At 52.7% G+C, this 19,489-nt stretch overlaps 2 protein-coding genes across 3 annotated transcripts in view; one reads left to right on the forward strand and one right to left on the reverse strand.

Moving 5' to 3' along the window:
• The window catches only part of STX18 (syntaxin 18), a 115,615-nt gene extending 113,046 nt beyond the window's left edge, over positions 1-2,569 (forward strand). Inside the window, exons 10-11 of the mRNA XM_068975311.1 lie at positions 1,561-1,641; positions 2,313-2,569. Of these exons, the coding sequence (XP_068831412.1) occupies positions 1,561-1,641; positions 2,313-2,408 (177 nt within the window). The 3' untranslated portion in view covers positions 2,409-2,569. The remainder of the gene's footprint in view (positions 1-1,560; positions 1,642-2,312) is intronic.
• A 2,252-nt stretch (positions 2,570-4,821) lies between these two features.
• NSG1 (neuronal vesicle trafficking associated 1) overlaps positions 4,822-19,489 on the reverse strand; it is a 30,861-nt gene continuing 16,193 nt past the window's right edge. For both annotated transcript variants that reach the window (XM_068975492.1, XM_068975491.1), the window contains 2 exons: positions 12,582-12,692; positions 4,822-5,022 (listed from right to left, as the gene is read on the reverse strand). In XM_068975492.1, the coding sequence (XP_068831593.1) occupies positions 4,822-5,022; positions 12,582-12,692 (312 nt within the window). The remainder of the gene's footprint in view (positions 5,023-12,581; positions 12,693-19,489) is intronic.

A 19,489-nucleotide genomic window follows, 5' to 3' on the forward strand; every position in this document is an offset into this window, starting at 1 on the left:
GTCAGATCATTGCAGACTGGGCACACGAGGTTGTTCAGGTTCGCAGGAGTTGCTCTTTTTACAAGCACATTGCAGGGACTATTCTAGTCCATATATGTTAAGCCTCCATTTAGAAGCCTAATGGTCATCAGTTCAGCCACCCAACACAGAAAACAGCTCAATCAGATGTCTCCCTCTCTGAGCCCCAGCAGAGCCAGACAGCCAGCCCCAACCTGGTTCCCCATTGCTCGCTGTATGACCTGCGGTACTCCCTAGCCCCCTCCCCCTCTGCAGAGAGGCCGGGTCACGCGTGTCCCTCTCGGCTAGAGAATAGGACATGCCCGGCCCGCCCTGGGCTCTCGATCCGAACTGAACTGGGAACCATTGTTGTTTGTGGGTGTGGCTGCGGCCAACGTGGGTGATGCCCTGTTTCACTGGCATAGCCAGAGCTTCACCAGTGGGCGGAGCCTACGTGCAGCGAGAAACACTCAGGTCTTGAGTGGCTGAGTGCACTAGAAGCTCTTACTTCCACAACCATTGTGTCTGCTTCTTAGCCTAGCCCCCGAAGAGCACTGGCTGCCATTCACAGTTGCTTCTGGTTAGGGGGCTGCTTCTCGGACACGAAGCAGCTGTCCTGGAGTTCTGGACGGGCACCCCGTGGGGTGGGAGCAAAGCCCAGCCTGCGTCACACCCAGGGCTGCGGGGCTTGACCTGGGAGGAGCTTGCAGAGCACAGACTGAGCTGCACCTGGCTTCTCAGGATTTCTAAGACAAACAGAGTTGAGTGTGTCAGGGGTTTCTCATCTGTGTTGCAAAGTGGCTCTCACAACACACTCATGGGAGCACCTGCCCCCAGTGGGAGCGTCTCCAAGACGCAGTTAGAGAACAAGGTAGTCCCTGGCCCTTGGGTCTTACACTGTGTGGCTCTCACTGCTGGGAAGCAGATGGCTGAAGGTCACTTTCCTCTCTGCGGTACCAGTTCCATGTCAGTCTGGTTTCCCTAAAACCCGAGCTTGTTTACATTCCCACCCACCCCCTAGAGGAAGAGGGAAGGACAGCCAGCCCTACCCCTTAGAGGGTAGTGTTGGGGTGCAGGGTGGGTTATTAGCCAGACGCTTCTGTGTAAGCCCGGGAGCCCACATACAAGCTTTCCAAGTATTCTGACTAAAATTTTGCAAACAAAGCACCATTTTGAAGCTACTGTGTGTGTTTTAAAGCCACGTGCACCTTGAAAGCCCTGGCATGTGGCAGCCGCTCTCTGATTGAGCTCATATGTTTGTCCCTGCCTGTCCAGTGAGTGGACGGGAAGGCGGCAAGTGGGGGTGGAGGGAGCACAGGCCCCCGTCCAGTCCCAGTCCTGCCACTTGGGTGCTGTGTGTCTCCGGGAAAGTTACTAAGCTTCTCTGAGCCGGAAGTTTCCCTTTGGTAAAATGTGAGTGTTGCCTACCTCCCGGGTGCTGTGAAAACGTGTGGGTTCATGTGTGTAAAGCCCTGCTCTTTGCATGCAGCAGCTGCTGTTTCTACTGTGACAGACACTTGGGGAAGGAGGACAGTTATATTTATCTGCTGTTGTCCTCCACAGGAAGCCGAGATTGACAGTATTCACCAGTTAGTAGTTGGAGCAACTGAAAATATCAAGGAGGGCAATGAAGACATCAGAGAGGTGGGTACTCTAGGCCCCGAGTCTGACTCGGAGGCACTGAGTCCAGGGTGGTGGTCACCTTGTCAGGGCCCCACACACGGGGAGAGTCACGGGACCATGCAGTGGATGGACCAGTTTCATAGTTTCATCCTGCCCAGCCCAGGGCCTGCTCATCGCCCTGCAGAGGAGCCGTTCTAGGGTGCAGGGGCCACTCCCTAAGTCCAGGCTTGGGTACCACTGGAGAAGCTTGTTGGACCAGAGCCCTGGTCTTTGATGGGACCACCAGTCAACTCTGTCGAGTGGACTTTATTTTCTGGGTGCAGTCCTCAGGTTTGGGTTGATGTGGGACCACTCTTGGGCCACCACTGCCATCGCACTGCCAGGAAACACAGGCCAGGGTAGCAGACACGCACACTGAGCCTGCCTGTGTGGGTCTAACCCTGGGCAGATGTGAGCTGTTTCTCCTGGGAGACTCATGCAGAGGCGCCACATGGTGGCTAACCAGCAAGGGCAAGACACTGCGTCTGTCTTCTAATAGATCTTAAACCCACCTTTCGGTTTTGCTTAAAAACTAAGCCATCCGTGCAAGGTAGGCACAGGCTGGAGCTGCCCTCACAGTCACAGCCCTGCAGGGGGAGCGCGAGCTGACACACTCGGGCCTTTCGGACCAACCCCCTCCCCTCTTCCTCCAGGCCATCAAGAACAACGCCGGCTTCCGGGTGTGGGTGCTCTTCTTCCTGGTGATGTGCTCCTTCTCCCTGCTCTTCCTTGACTGGTACGACAGCTAGGCGGCCTGGCGGACGGCGCCCAGCACCGGAGCCACCGACGGGAGCGGGGCTGAGACGTGTGCTCACAGAAGGGACACCAGACCTGTGGCTTAAGCATTCAGTAACGAAAAAGAAAACCACAGAACTGAAACTGGTCTGCGCTGCAATCCTGAGGCCAGAGGGGAGGAGCTGGGGGGTGGTTCCTGCACCTGATAGGGCTGCTGGGGGGTAGGGGCTGCCCCAGGGAGGGGGCCTGGTGGGCTTCCTGCTCCACAAACGTGTCCGATTCAGAGGAGGCAGCAGCCATGCCCCACCCTGGCAGGAAGAACGCCGGTCAGTAGCTCCTCAGGGCAGAGGACCTGTGTTTCCTGTGTGCCTGAGCAACTGATGCACAGACTCCTGAGCAGAGGAAAAGACGGCTCACCTTCATTCACCCTGGAAAACTAGTAATAAAACCGCAGCCACTTACTGTCTTACTGGTGGGTCCAAGGTTAGGATGTCACTGCGGGCCAGCTGCCTCCTGTCAGGGAAGAAATGTGGGCAGGGGCCTGGCTCCTCGCAGCACTTTTCCTGTTGCGGGGGGGGGCAGGCAGGGGAGGCCTGACTTCCTGCCCCTGGGGCCCCCCAGAAGCTGCGTCCAGAGAAGGGCCTGGGCCTCTCCTCCCACCCAGGCCGCAGGAGTCGGGAAGAGCCACTGGTACAGATGCGTGAGGCATCTGCAACCACATCTGTGCAGAAAGTCCCGGGTACTTGGGGGCCCCAAGGTATGGTCAAGGGCTCTGCACAAGACAGTCCAGGGGCACCACAGGGATCCTTGTGTTCTTTATTTGCACAGAGTGAGAATGTCGAAAGTTACATGTGAGCAAGTTTACATCAGTAAAGTACACATCTACTAGAAAACACAAAGAAAGTTGCCTTGGCACTGCGTTGACATGGGCTGGAATTGGCTGATGGATCCTCTCTACACAGGAGTTCTGGCACAGTTACTGCTCTTTTCCCCACAGCCTCACCACGTCCACAACTGTACGTGCCCACCCACGCCCCAAGGTCATGGTCATTGTTTGCACGCACCCTTGATACTAAAATACACTGTATGTTTCGGAAGCACATTTCAGGGAACAGGAACGGAGATGGCCATGACCACCATGCTTGTTCACAACACAGCTTGCACTATTGTCATTTATTTTTGATCTAAAAAAACAAACAGTGAAACTTCTGACATGTCCACCAGAAACAACACATTCAAATAACATGGAAGAAGATGTCTGTGAATGTCTTTCTTTCTATTTAATCGTCTTACACACTTGGTTTATCTAACTGGTAATTCTGTAAACATAAACTTTTAATGTCAAGATTCAGGCTGAAATGTAATTGTCTTACAAAGATTGTGAATGGAAATGTCATAACGACTTGCAGCACCCCCTCCCAGCCTTTCCAGCCTGTTTCTTACATCAAAGGAGTTACATCTGTCCCACAAAATAAAAATCAACATAGCCTTGACTTATACCAGCAATTACACTTTTCACTTTTCCCACCCAACTAAGTGTTTCAAAACTAACCTGCTATCACGGGCATGTCGGTGCAAACTTGTTCATAATAGACGTGGACAAAAGGGCTGGTTGGGTTTCATTCCTACTCTGCCCATCACAGAACAGACTACCTACAGGGAGACGGGAATCTGCAGCCTGCGGCCTGGGGTCCCCTCCTCCCAGAGTCCCCACCTCACGTGCTCTGACCCAATTCACAGGTACTGAGGGGCCACCCTGGCTCCGCTGCCCGGCCAGCGCCCTCTGTACAGAGAGGTACCCACCTCCTCGCTGCAGCACCTGCTCACTCGGCAGTGAGCGCGGGGAGAGGAGGGCACAGCCGCCCCCGCCACCCTCTCAAACCGGGGCCTCTCTGCTTCCTTCCCACCGTCCTCCACCACTCGCTATGGGGCATGGGCTTCTTGGCCTATCGGAGTACCCTTCTGGGAGGTGGGAAGAAATGTGAAGTACAGCTTGCCCTTAGCACAGCAGGGGTCACTCTAGATACGGCTGTGGAGTCGGGTTTGCAAAACAGCAAGGTGGTTTAAACGAAAAAAAAATTCCATAAAATGCATTATTATTTATCTGAAGTTCAAACCCCTTGCATATCCAGTGTAAATTTTTTTTTTTGACAGCATCCAATAAATCCCAGGAAAGTCACTAAATTAAGATTCCCTAACATGGAAAGTGGTGGCAGAGCTCCCTAAGCAGTGCTGATATGCACTTGACTTTATGCCCGTGAATGGTCCGCAGCAAGTTGTATTTGCAAAGCAGCAATTAGCAAACAGAAGCAGTTGCACCATACATGAGTAACCTCTATAAATTATCAGTAATTATATTTGATGAAATGTCCCTCAAAGTCCCCTTGTTACCTTCAAGCGACACCGTTAAGGAACTTGTCCATCTCGCTAAGCGGATTTCTCGGCGGCCTCCGTCTCCTGCTCCGAGAGCTTCTCTTCTGACAGAACGGACATCCATGGCGACACGGAGCGGGTGATGCTCTGCTTGGCCAGGTTGTAGTGGTTAATGACGGTATAAAATTTCTCCCGGGCATTGGAGTCTTGCTCAGCATAGTAGCTCTCCAAGCCTTCTGGGATGCACTGGGTGTTCTGCAAGACAAGCAGCCCCCTGAGACACACACACTGACGCAGGAGGCGGGCCCGTGAGTCTCCAGGTAACACACGTGGTCACCAAGTACCTCCCTAAGTTTGGGGGAGACTCAATGCTGAGCTGACCGCCTGGTGCTGATGGCATCATAACAGGTGGGGCGTCTCTAAGGCCACAGTGATGGGGACTTAGTGGTCCTTCCTATTGCTCTAAAGATCTTACACTCGCGATTTATTTTAAATCGAACCAGGGTCTCCTGCATTGCCGGTGGAGTCTTTACCACCTGAGCTATCAGGGAAGCCCATTTTAAATCTAGAAAACAATGGAACTTCTGACATGTCCACCAGATCCAACAGTGAAGAAAGGCTTCTGTGAACCAGTTGGGGCCAGGGGGTTTGGGGGAGGCACACTTGAGGGCACGTGAGCTGGGCCTGGGGGCAGGAGGACCCGGAACACAGGCTGGAAAGAGGCCCGTGGCCACAGCAGAGAGCGAAGAGCCTCAGGACACAAACGCCTGGAGAAGAAGGCAAGGGTCAAGGAGTCGGGAGGGACTGGTGTGACCCTGAGAACCAGAAAGCAGCAGGAAGCCAAGGGGATCCCACCAGGGCACTTGAGAGGGAGGCTCTCCCGGGGAAGCTGTCCTCTAGGGAAGAGGCGCTTCCCTACCGACCACGGAACCGGGGCAGGCTGGGAGTGGAGACAAGAATCTCTGGCTCTCTTCAGCTCACCCGGAGTCTAGCACCACCACCCCCCACCTCCCACCCCACCCCCGCCAAAAGCTGCTTTTCTTCGTCCATCCAGAAGCTGGGCTAAGCCACCACCCACTGTCACCCCCCCCCCGGCCCCCCCCCCCCCCAAACACACACACACAAGCCCTCGAGGAAGGGTGGCGGGCTCCCAGAGATCAGCAGGTACAGAGCACCCAGCTCAGGACTTTTCCCAGCCCTCAGCACCAATTTCTGGCCAATGGGATGTGAGGGGTGTGTCCCTCCACGGGACTAACTTCTGACCAATGGGTGTGAGGGGTGTGGCAGAGGCAGGTTGGAAGGGGAGCCAACAGGGAAGCTGCCTGCCCTCCACTGCTTCTGCGGCCCCTTCTCAGCCGCTTTGACCTCTTAGACTGGTCCCTGCCAAGAAAGGGGCAACACCCCCAGGGGCTGGCAGCGCTGCCCAAGACAGAACAGAAGGTCTTCCTGGAGCCCCACTGCCTGCCAGCTGCGGCTTTAACAAGGGAGGAGCCTTCCATCTGGCGGGATACACCATCTGTGTCTCCAAACGACAGAAGCATCACAGCACCGCCACCGTCTCCTTGTCACATGGTGAAGGGAGCGTGAAGTGACGGGGGTCCCAGACTCGGCCACATCACGGTCACCAGGGAGTTTTAAACTGGATTCCCAGCCCCGCCCGCAGGATCCAGCGCTCAGATAACCCTGAAGTAGCGTCTCAACCTCAACCAACTCACGGGCAAGCGCACCAGCGGGATCCCCTAGGGCCCACCCAGCAAGACTCCAGCTGTTCAAAGCGCTCCTGTGCCTCCCTGCATGGGCCCAGCGTGGAGACCACAATGGGTCTCCAATGGTCCCCTGCATGGCCGGTGGTAGCTGCTCCCGGTGGACGTGAGCGCCATCCTGGGACACACAAGGGGAACCTTCTCTGAGAGCCTCGTCCCTGCCCAACGCAGGCTTCCTCAGCCTCCAGAAGCTAAAGGCAGGTTAGCTCTGCCTCCCTGTTAAGGGGCTGTTCCTTGGGGGGGATCTATCCTACAGACCCAAGGCCCATCACCAGACCCCGGCCTGGCCACCAAACTGGTTCCTTTTGAGCAAGCGGCCAAGCACCCTGTGGGCACAGGATCTCCCCATGAGCTGGGATCCGTTAGTGCCATTTCATAGATGTGGCCAGCAAGACTCACCTGGGTGAGAAGCCAGCTCCAGCCCAGGGCCTCTGCTCAGAGCACTCTGGACTCCACCCACAAAGCCGCCGACGGTGAACACTCTGCCCAAAGGCAGAACAATGAGAAACAAGGCAGCGAGGTCCCCGGGGCACCAGGGCAGGGCTGTACCCTCAGCAGCCTCACGTTCCGCCAGCATTCATTGGGCCCCAGCAGTCCATTGGCCTGGTCCTGCTGGGCCCGCGGCTTCCTCAGAGGTGGGGATGGCGGTGCTCTGTCTACAGGGCTTGGCGGGAGGAGCTGCTCCTACAGCCAGAAGCACGGGAACCTGGCGAATGCCACAGCCTTCACGAGGCCCTCTTTGGGCACCAGGTGGTCACGCCACCCTCAGGACCTGGAGGCCTTCCCACTGTGCAGGACCACTGCCTGGTGTCAGGAGCAGTCATAGAGGGCTCAACAAGTGATTTGTGGGGGGAAAGGGACCACATCTGGGTCTTAGAAAGGCTCCCATTTGAGCCCATTTAGAAGCCTGAACGAGCGTGACCTGGGGCTCCCTCTCCACGTTGAACGGTTCTTACAGAGGACACCAGCCTTGTGTCTGCGAAGTGGCGTGTCAGCCCAAGGGTCGGGGGCTCTCCCATGGTGCAGGCTGCCCATAGGGTGCAGAGCCACCACGCCAGTTCAGGGCCAGGCACTGGGGATCCACAGACCTGCCGAGCCCGGGCCTGCAGCCCCACGCCTGCCCCGAGGCCTCCGCTCCGCCGCCTACACTAAGAAGGGGTGGGCATGGGCTCTCGGCAGAGGGAGGGCACCACACCTGGTCCAGCCCCGACCGCCAAGCTGCAGCTTCATCACTCCTGGTCTGGGAAGAGGGCCAGAGGTGAAGGATGGGACGTGGTTGGGGGCAGGGGGTCTAGAGAGCTCTGGGGTCTGGTGGAGCTGTGTAAATAAGTTGACTCTGACAGCAGATCCAGCCACCTCTTCCCCAGCCAGGCCCCGTGAGGCCCAGCAGGCTCCATGGGTGTTTTCCCTGCTGCGGCTGCTGTAGCTACTGGCTCACCTCAGAGATGCGAAACTCACTGTTGCTGGTTTAGTGAAGATGGAGTACAGTGAAGTGAACATCGCTCAGTCGTGTCTGACTCTGCGACCCCACGGACTATATGGTCCATGGAATTCTCTAGGCCAGAATAGTGGAGTGAGTAGCCTTTCCCTTCTCCAGGGGATCTTCCCAACCCAGGGACTGAACCCAAATCTCCCACACTGCAGGCAGATTCTTCGCTAGATGAGCCACAAGGGAAGCCCAGGAATACTGGAGTGGGTAGCCTATCCCTTCTCTAGGGGATCTTCCCCACCCAGGGATTGAACTGGGGTCTCCTGCATTGCAGGCAGATTCTAGACCAACTGAGTTATCAGGGAAGCCCTACAAGTTTACCAGAACAGCTGTGCTCACTGTGTGTATTAGTTGCTCAGTCGTGTCTGACTCTGCAACTCCATGGACTGTACAGGCTCTTCCATCCATGGCATTCTCCAGGTGAGCATACTGGAGTGGGTTGCCATGCCCTCCTCCAGGGGACCTTCCCAACCCAAGGACCGAACCTGGGTCTCCTACATTGCAGGCAGATTCTGATGTCCTGACCTCTCACCGGTGTCCTGACCTCCAGCTACACCTGGGCGTCTTGGAGCAGGGATGCTTTGCAGGGGTGAACCATTTGTTCACTCCCAGGCCAGGCTGCAGGTGAACTGGCCTCCATCCAGAGAGCCAGCAGCCACCCTCCGCCCCCACCTGCACTGCCACCTCGCCTCCACTCTGTCCACGCCACCAGCACAGGGTCTGGCACAACCTTCTGAAGTCTCCAGCACCTGGTGGGCAGCGAGTGACTTTGTTCCAGGCTGAGATGGGCCTCCAAACAGGACAAGGTATTCCTGCTTCTCTAGGTGCCCAGGCCAAAGAAAACGAGATGGTCCTGCTGCCGCCAACACAGCAAGGCGGCAAGACAGACAGGGATGCTCAGAAGGCACCACAGGGGTGGGGAGGGGGCAAGCCGGTGGCAGGCAAGACCCTGGGGGGCACGTGGGAGCCACGTGGGAGTGGGATGGGGCCGGGGCCAGGGCTCCCAGGAAGCTGTGACCTGGCCCTCTTGGGCCAGAGAGACCCTAGCAGAGCCACGTGTCTGTCAGGGGTGAGCGTGGGGAGGTCACGGAGCCTCTAAACATGAAACGACAACCAGATAGGTGAGGGGGCCCAGGAAAAGTGTCCCAACAGCCCTGGTCAGCTATTAAACCTCACATGGAGGCTCCCTGAGAGTAAGTGTACAAGGAACGCCCAAGCGTAAACACCTCATGGGGGTCTGGGGCAGTTCCCATTATGTTTATCTGTAAAGCTTTTGATTTCTCCTTCATATTTGAATGAGATCCTTGCTGGGTACAGTAATCTGGGCTGTAGGTTATTGTCTTTCATCACTTTAAGTATGTCTTGCCATTCCCTCCTGGCCTGAAGAGTTTCTATTGAAAGATCAGCTGTTATCCTTATGGGAATCCCCTTGTGTGTTATTTGTTGTTTTTCCCTTGCTGCTTTTGATATTTGTTCTTTGTGTTTGATCTTTGTTAATTTGATTACTATGTGTCTTGGGGTGTTTCTCCTTGGGTTTATCCTGTTTGGGACTCTCTGGGTTTCTTAGACTTGGGTGATTATTTCCTTCCCCATTTTAGGGAAGTTTTCAACTATTATCTCCTCAAGTATTTTCTCATGGTCTTTCTTTTTGTCTTCTTCTTCTGGGACTCCTATGATTTGAATGTTGGAGCGTTTAGTATTGTCCTGGAGGTCTCTGAGATTGTCCTCATTTCTTTTAATTCGTTTTTCTTTTTTCCTCTCTGCTTCATTTATTTCTACAATTCTATCTTCTACCTCACTAATCCTATCTTCTGCCTCAATTATTCTACTATTTGTTGCCTCCAGAGTGTTTTTTATCTCATTTATTGCATTATTCATTATATATTGGCTCTTTTTTATTTCTTCTAGGTCCTTGTTAAACCTTTCTTGCATCTTCTCAACCCTTGTCTCCAGGTTATTTATCTGTGATTCCATTTTGATTTCAAGATTTTAGATCATTTTCACTATCATTATTTGGAATTCTTTATCAGGTAGCTTCCCTATCTCTTCCTCTTTCTATAGTGCTCATACAGTGACTTCATGATTTTTTTTAAAAAGCCAGAAACCTAGGGTCCTCTGCAGTGCACATCTGCCCTTTGAAATCTCCTGTGACACTCCTCAGTTTGGGGCCAGCCTCAGCAAGGGCCGCCCCTCCACGCATCCCAGACGTTGGGCACCTGTGCCCATCAGCCCTTCCCTCGGGGGCCCAGGCCACTCTGTCCCCCCAGCGCAAGTGTTGCCCACAGCTGGTCCGCACCAATGCCCCCTCCTCATTTAGATCCCTGCCAGACAAGCCCTGTGGTCTTACTGGAAGAGGTGGCCACAGATGCTCAGTCACCCTGTATTCCTTGCTTCCTAACTCTTGGCAGCATGCACATTGTCCGGGCATCTGTCTGCTGGCTTGCTGCTAGAACGGGAGCTCAAGGGCAGGCACCCAGCACTGCCTATCTGCCCCATAGCACGCCCAGCACCCCACCACGCACACAGAAGGGGGCCCTTCAAATGCAGTGAGTAATGAATGAAGGGCAGGGCGTAACCTTGGGTACCACGGACATGTCTGAGCTCAATTTCCTGTTGGTATAATGGGGTCTAATGAGACCTACCCCACAGGGTTTCTGGGAGCATCAAAGATCTGAGTTAAAATCCCCCTGTAAACTGTTGGGTGGTGGCATTTGATCACATGCACGAACACACAGAAAGGGAGGAAGGAGACACACTCACATCTTCCTTGCTCCAGCCGTAGCCCGAGGGCAGTGGAAACAGGTCAGCAGCTCCCTGGCCCTCCAGGCTCCCCTTCTCCAGGAAAAACACTGCCCCTCAGATGCCAGGGGAGACTGCCAAGTCCCAGCAGATGAAGATCCAGAACAATCTCCCTGGGGCTCTAAATCCCCAAGGCTAGCTGAGCCCCAGCATCAACCTACAGTATCTATTAAACAGGCACACGCTTGCCTCGTCCAGTGCTGCGGTGAGCCCACGGACTGGCCTTCATCTCCCCAGCCCCACCTGGACCAGCGAATCTAGCAGAACCCAGCCATGAAAGATGGAGAAAATAGCTCGGACCCGCCCTCCTCTGCACTCGGGGTCACAGAGAATGAGCCAGAAGGAAGCCCCAAGGGGGGCTGTGGCCACAGGTATGTGTGAGCAGTCCACCTGGACAAGGGCGCTGGTCCCCAGGAAGCCATGCTCCGTGCACCCAGGTTCCATCAGGGCACAGCTCCCATGTCACCCTGGCTCCTCTGTGACCCCCGGGTCCTCCCGTCCTGCCCTGTTGCCCCTGCCTCCCAGAGTCACTCCTGCTCCATCCTCAGAACCCCAACCTGTCCAGTCCCCCATCTCTCTCCTGCTCCCCTCTACTAGCCTCCTGGGCCATCTCACTCGCCCCCTGTCACTCCCTTCCAACCCACAGACTCCACAGCCACCCGAGTGACTGTCCCATCACTTCCCCCATCCCCCGGGGGTCTCTGGCCGACACTCTAGTCTAGCCACGGCTGGCTGCCCCACCAGGTGGGCCATGTATGGACCAGCCAGCAGGTACCTGGGAGCTACCCACCACCCCACCGACCCACCTGGCTCTGCCCTGCTGGATCCCAGCCCTCTGGATCCGCCTCCTTTAAACCCCAGCATCTTCTGAGCCTACAAACAAACCATCAACTCCTCCAGCCTGGGCCCCACCCAGAGTGTGCACAGGGGCTGATGGAAGGGGCAGGGGGGCTTCGCCAGCCTGGAGTCCTTCCCCAGGGACCTGCAGGGCGCCCTCACAGACCTCCCACGTGGTGGGCACAGAATGTCAGGAGCTCTGGAGCTGGGAGAGGAGGAGCAGAAACAAGAGCCCCGCGGCCCTCACATTAGCGTCGGCCAAGCAAGGGCGCCCAGTGACGGTGGCGACCAGGCCGGGTCAGCCCCTGCTCAGTGCCGGGTCCTGCCTCATTCCAGCAGCACATAGTCCTGGAACCCATGGGGTCTTCCTCATACTGGCTCCAGGAAGTTCAGAACCAAACAGGGCCCAGATCCGACTGTGGGGGACTCGGGAGCAAGCCCGCGGCCAGTGCGCGTTACCACCTCCTGCGTGTCCCTCATCCCAGCCCCGCCCTTGTTCTTCTCCCTTTAGTCCTGCAGTCCCCCGCGTCTGCTTCTCCGTGCAGCCTCTGCAGAAAGAGGCGTCACACAGCTCAGCAAAGCGAGCATCGTCTGTCCAAAGAGAGACCAGCTGTGTTTTGCGGTGGGCAGAGCAGGGACGCGCGTTCAGGGGGGCTGGGCTCCCGACCCCTGCGTGGCAGTGCAGGTCTTCCTCTCCCAGGACCTCCACTTCCACGGGTGTCCCTCCCTCCCTCACCACACCCCCAGGGGCTGCACTGGGCCTGCCGGGCAGGAGGCTCACCCCACATCCCCACCGCACCCCATGCCCTGCCCGCAGGGGCCCCACCGGGAGCTCCCACCACTCTAGGCCCATGCCTTGGGAGCCGCGACTAAAGCAGGGGGGTAAGGTGCAAACACACTGGGGGCCCCAGGGACTGGGGGCTTACCTTGAGGACAAAGCCGTCAGGGCAGGCGCGGTCATACTTGTACACCTTGTAGACTACCAGGAAGACGACACAGGTGAGGAAGGCCAGGGCAAAGAGGACCAGCACCGACACCTGTGGGCAGCAGGGGGCAGGGGATTATGGCTGCTGATGACGTAGTGTGTGCGCACAATAACACACACAGACGCACATGGCAACATACAGACACAGAGACACACACAGAAACATACATACACATACACAGAGAAACCTACAGACACAGAGACACACAGAGAAACATACATACACATACACAGAGAAACATACAGACACATAGAGAAACATACATACACAGAGATACACAGAAACATAAGACACATACACACATACACAGTAACATACATACACAGAGAAACATACAGACACACAGAAACATACGTACACAGTAACATACAGACAGACACAGAGAAACATAGACACAGAGAAACATACATACACAGAGATACACACAGAAACATACAGACACATACACACATACACAGTAACATACATACAGACACAGAGAAACGTACAGACACAGAGATACACACAGAAACATAGACACATACATACATACACAGTAACATACATACAGACACAGAGAAACGTACAGACACAGAGATACACACAGAAACATAGACACATACATACATACACAGTAACATACATACAGACACAGAGAAACATACATACACAGAGACACACATAGAAACATACATACACATACACAGAGAAACATACAGACACATACACAGTAACATACAGACACAGAGAAACATACAGACACATACACAGATACACACAGAGAGAGAAACATACATACAGACACACAGATACACAGCGAGAAACATATATACAGACACGTATAGAGATACATACAGAGAAGCATACAAACAGATACACACAGAAACAGACAGACACATACACACAGATATACACACACACAGTAATAAACATACACATGTGCTATGCTTAGTCACTCAGTTGTGTCCAGCTCTTTGCAACCCCATGGACTGTAGCCCAACAGGCTTCTCTGTCCATGGGATCCTCCAGGCAAGAATATTGGAGTGGGTTGCGATGCCCTCCTCCAGAGGATCTTCCTGACCCAGGGATCAGACCCGGGTCTCCCGCATTGCAGGTGGATTCTTTACTGTCTGAGCCACCAGGGAAGCCCAAGAAAATTGGAGTGGGTAGCCTATCCCTTCTCCAGGGGATCTTCCTAACCCAGGAATCAAACCAGGATCTCCTGCGTTGCAGGTGGACTCTACTAGGGAAGCCCACAGACACATACACACACAGTAACAAAGAGACACACACACAGTAACAAAGAGACACACACACAGTAACATACACATAGAAACGTACACATACAGACACGGACATACACACAGTAACAAACACACAGACACACACAGTAACACATTGACACACACAGAGTAACATACACATACAGTAACATACACACAGACATGGACATACACACAGAATAACATATACACAGAAATGGGCACACACACAGTAACATGCACACAGACATGGACACACACACAGTAGCATATACACACACACACAGACACATACATAGACACATACACACAGATGCACACACACGAGCCCACGCCAGGGCACACAGGCGCTGTGTCTGGAAGGCACAGAACACGGACGCAGGAGGCCTCTGGGGATGAAGGTCAGCACAGCCTCTCCACACTGGACAATTTCTGTACCATGTTCATTTTTTATCACATCCATGTATCACCTTCTTTGTAAACTGGCCACTTGTTGTATTCTGGGCCCAGTATAGACAGCCTGGGTACACCTATGACTGGGCCTCAGGGACGCTGGACACGCCATGGAGCTGTGGGTGCAGCTGCCCTTCTGACACTGCCAGTCACCCTGGTGATGCGCCAGTCACTGGCTAATCAGCTGTCTCACAGATGCCCCTGAGTCCCAGATGCCAACCCCACCCGTGAGCTGGGACCAGCTGAGCAGGGCAGACCCTCCAGGGCCCCCATCACCTCCACCCTGGACAAGAGTGTTCAGGGAGAGCCTGCCCCTCCCTGGAGGGTGGTCCCCATAAGCATGGGACTTGGCTTTTTGCACCGCCATCTGTGGAGCACCCAGTACAGCTTGGCCGGACCATGGGATGGGCCCAGGAATGTCTGCAGGTGGACACGTGACAGTCCCTGAGCAGACTGGGCCAGGTGATGAGACGTCCCCTGCTGCAGGGTCTAGGGATAGGAAGACAAAATGATGCTGCCTCTGGGCCTCAAAGGCACACCCTGGAGGCCAGGGAGCTGCTGGGCAGGGCGAGCGTCCATCCTGGGCAGAAAGGGCGTGCAAAAGCACTGTGTGTCAGGTCAGGAGGTGTGACCAGGAGCTGTGCCCAGGTCCCCGGCCCAGATCCACTGCTCCCTCCCTTCACCCCACACGGCCACCCTGGCCACTGGCCATGCGGGCCCCAGCCACAAGTCCCCACCTCCAACACAGGGTGGAGCCACGGCTGCCTCGGGACCCAAAGCAGCCACAGGGAAGGTGCCATCGGGGATCCTGGTGGCGGCTACACACAGGCAAGGATGAGACCACCTGGCTCAGGAGGGCAGCCTAGGGGGACAGCGGAGGCGGCCGAGCATGGAGCTGGGTGATGAAGGAGGTGGGAAGAGGTGGGCGCAGTGGCCCTGGGACATGTGTCAGCAGAGGCAGCAATGGAGCACGTGCAGGGCTTTCCAACAGGAGCAGCAATCCAGCCTGCCTACAGTGCCCAGGAGGGGCGGCCAGACCCTGGGTAAGTCACCCAGCTCCTCTGGGCCCAGGCTCCTGCCAGCCAAGAGCAGTGAGAGGACCCACACCCAGGGCTGGTGGGACGGTGGAGGACTGCCTCAGTGCAGTGATGAGAGGACAGAACCGGACACAGTGGGTACTCTGGAAGGAGGCGTTTGCTACTGCTGCTGCAGCTGCCACCACGGCCAGCAGATGCGGAGCTGGGCTCTCAGTCCAGACACACAGCCCCCCACAGGCCCGATGCCTGATCCTCCCCGAGCCCTCCTCCCCACATCCACCTGGCTACTGCTCGCCCAAATCTGCCCCGCCTGGGACCCGGCTACCTGCTGGCGGCCCCTGGGAGCAGCGAGGGCAGCTCTTCCCACAGTCTAGAACAGCAGGGTTGTCCGTAGGGAGAGCTGTATCTAAAGTAACTGTCCTCCGTAACCCTTTATATTCTCTTTTGGAGCACTTGAAATTATTCCGAAAGGTCTATGGCACACAACAGGTTAACAAGCATTGTTAGACTGTTCTCCATATCACCCCACTGAATTCAACTACACGTTAACTACATACACCACGATCAAGTGGAATTTATCCCATGGTTGCAAGGATGGTTCGACATCCGCAGACGTGATATATCACATTAACCAAGTGAAGGATAAAAATTATATGACCATCCCAATAGATGCATAAAAAGCATTTGACAAAATTTAACATGTATTCATGATAAAAATTCTCAATAAAGTGGGTATAGAGGGAACATACATAATAAAGGCCAAATATGATAAGCCCAAGCTAATAGCATACTCAAATGGTGAAACACTGAAAACTTAAACTCCAAGATCAGTAACAGAAAAGGATGCCCACTCTTGCTAATTTTACTCAACGTAGTATTACAAATCCTAGCCAGAGCAATTAGGCAAGAAAAAAAACAGGCATTCAAGCTACAAAAGGAAGAAGTAAAACTGTTGCTATTTGCAGATGACAAATTTCCTATGGAAAACCCTAAAGACTCCACCAAATAATTGTTAGAAGTTATCAACAAATTAAAGTTGGAGAATAAAAAATCAACATACAAAAATCTTTTGCATTTCTATGCACTAGTAAATGAACTATCAGAAGAGTTAAGAAAACAATCCCACTTATAATTGCATCCCAAAGAATAAAATATCCAAGAATAAATTTAACAAAGGAGGTGAAAGGTCTACACACTAAAAACGACATTGATAAAAGAAACTGAAGATACAAATAAATGGAAAGATTCTGTTCTCATGCATCAGAAGAATTAATATTGTTAATATGTCCATACTATCACAACCCAAAGAAACCTACAGATTCAATACAGTCCCTGCCACAATTCTAATTCCATTTTTCACAGAAATGGAACAAACAATCCTCAAATTTGTATGGAACCACAAAAGCCTCCAAATAAATAAAGCAATCTTGAGAAAGAACAACAAAGCTGGAGGTATCATGCTCCCTGGTTTCAAACAATATTACAAAGTTATAGTAATCAAAACAGTATGGTATTGGCACAGAAACAAATAGACCAATGGACAGCAAAGAGAGGCCAGAAATAAACCCACACATATATGATCAATTAATTTATGACAATGGAGCCAGGAATATAAAATGGGGACAGACAGTCTCTTCAATAAAGAAGAGAAACTGGAGAACCTTGAGCAAAAGAATAAAATTCAACCACTACCTAATACCATATACAAACATTAACCCAAGATGGATTAAAAACTTGAACGTGAGTTTTCTTAGGAAAAAAAGCATAGGTGATAAGTCCCTTATATACAAACATTAACCCAAGACGGATTAAAACCTTGAACGTGAGTTTCCTTAGGAAAAAGCATAGGTGATAAGCCCTTGACATTGGTCTTGGCAATGCTTTGTTGCATTTGGCCCACAAAGCAAAAGCAACAAAGGCAAAAATAAACAAGTGGGACAACATCAAACTAAAACACTTCTGTGCAGCAAAGGAAACCATCAACAAAACTAAAAAGCAACCTACTGAAATGTCTGTAAATCATGTATCTGATAAGGGGCTAATATACAAAATATATAAAAACTCATATGACTCTAGAGCCAAAAGCCAAACAATCCAACAAAAATGGGTAGAGGAACCGAACAGGCATTTTTCCAAGGAAGACATACAGATGGCCAACAGGTAAATGAGAAAGTGCTCAACATCGCTCGTCAGGAAAATGCAAATCAAAATCACAATGAGATATCACCGCCCACCTATTAAAATGGCAGTTTTCAAAAAGACAGGAAATAATGGTTGGCAAGGGCATGGGAAAAAGGGAACTCTCCTACACTATTAGTGGGAATGTCAACTGGTGCAGCCATTATGGAAAAAGTATGGAGAGTCCTCAAAAAATTAAAAATAGGACTACCATATGGTCCAGCAATCCTGCTTCTGGGTATTTGTCTGAGGGCAATGGAGATACTTGCTTGGAAAGACATCTGCACCCATGTCTACTGCTGCATTGTCTACAGCAGCTAAGGTACAGAAGCAACAGAAGTGTCCATTGATGGGGGAATGGATAAAGACGTGGCATATAAATTCAATGGAGTATAATTCAGCCGCACAAAGAAGGAAATCTCGCCATCTGCAACAACACGGGTAAACCCTGAGGGCCTTACACTAAGTGAAATAAGTCAAACCAAGAAAGACAAACAGTGCTCTGAACTCACTTAAGTGTGGAATCTTAAAAAACAAACAGGAAAAAAACTGACCTCAAAGATACAGAGAACAGACTGGTGGTGCCAGAGGCAGGGGGCTGGGGTGGGAGAACTGGGTGAAGGAGGTCAAAAGATACAAACTTCCAATTAAAGATAAATAAGTCAACCTAGACAGCATATTAAAAAGCAGAGACATTACTTTGCTGAAAGGTCTGTCTAGTCAAAGCTATGGTTTTTCCAGCAGTCATGTACGCATGTGGGAGTTGGACCATAAAGAAAGCTGAGAACCAAATAATTGATGCTTCTGAACAGCGGTGTTAGAGAAGACTCTTGAGAGTCCCTTGGACTGCAAGGAGATCAAACTAGTCAATCCTAAAGGAAATCAGTCCTGAATATTCATTGGAAGGACCGATGCTGAAACTGAAACTCCAATACTTTGGCCACCTGATGTGAAGAACTGACTCACTGGAAAAGACCCTGATGCTGGGAAAGATTGAAAGCAGGAGGAGAAGGGGATGACAGAGGATGAGATGGTTGGATGGCATCACCGACTCGATGGACATGAGTTTGAGTAAGCTACGGGAGTTGGTGATGGACAGGGAGCCTGGCGTGCTGCAGTCCATGGGATCACAAAGAGTCGGACACAACTGAGCAACTGAACTGAACCAAAATGAAGTCAAGAGGATGTGGTATACAGCACAGTGACTGTAGTTAAAAACACTATAGTGCATGTCTGAAAGTTGCTGAGACAGGAGTTCTTAAAAGTTCTCATCACAAGGGAAAAAATGTATCACTGTGTGTGGTGACAGATGCTAACTAGACTTAGAGTGTGATCATTTCTCAATACACACAAATATTGAATCAATCTGTTGCACACTTGAAACTAATATGCTCTATGTCAATTACATCTCAATTTTAAAAAAAAAAAAAAAGATGATGATCATAAGTCTTGGAAAGACACACATTCTGAATCCTGTCCCTTGGATTGGAAGCCACATGGAGTCTGGTTCACAGCACCCCATCTGTTTAGGTGTATAAATAACCCCTTCTCCGCGGAGCCGTGGGGAAGCACCTCCTAAGGGCTCTCCTCCGAGGAAAGAGGACGCCTGGACCTTTCACCCAGGATTCCTGGGCTCGATGGCCAAGGTGCTCTCAGCACTGAGAAATGAAAACACCACAGTCCCCGGAGCAGCCAATGAAGAGGGCAAAGGGATAAATCCCCGGAGCGTCAGCAGGGGGCGTGGTGGTGGTTCAGTCGCTAAGTCGTGTCCAACTCTTGTGACCCCATGGACTGTAGCCCGCCAGGCTCCTCTGGCCATGGGATTCTCCAGGCAAGAATACTGGAGTGGGTTGTCATTCCTGTCTCCAGGGGATCGTCCCGACCCAGGGATCGAACCCGTGTCTCCTGCACTGCAGGCAGATTCTTTACTGACTGAGCT

This window comes from Capricornis sumatraensis, chromosome 7 (genome assembly GCF_032405125.1).
Source record: "Capricornis sumatraensis isolate serow.1 chromosome 7, serow.2, whole genome shotgun sequence".
NCBI lineage: Eukaryota > Metazoa > Chordata > Mammalia > Artiodactyla > Bovidae > Capricornis > Capricornis sumatraensis.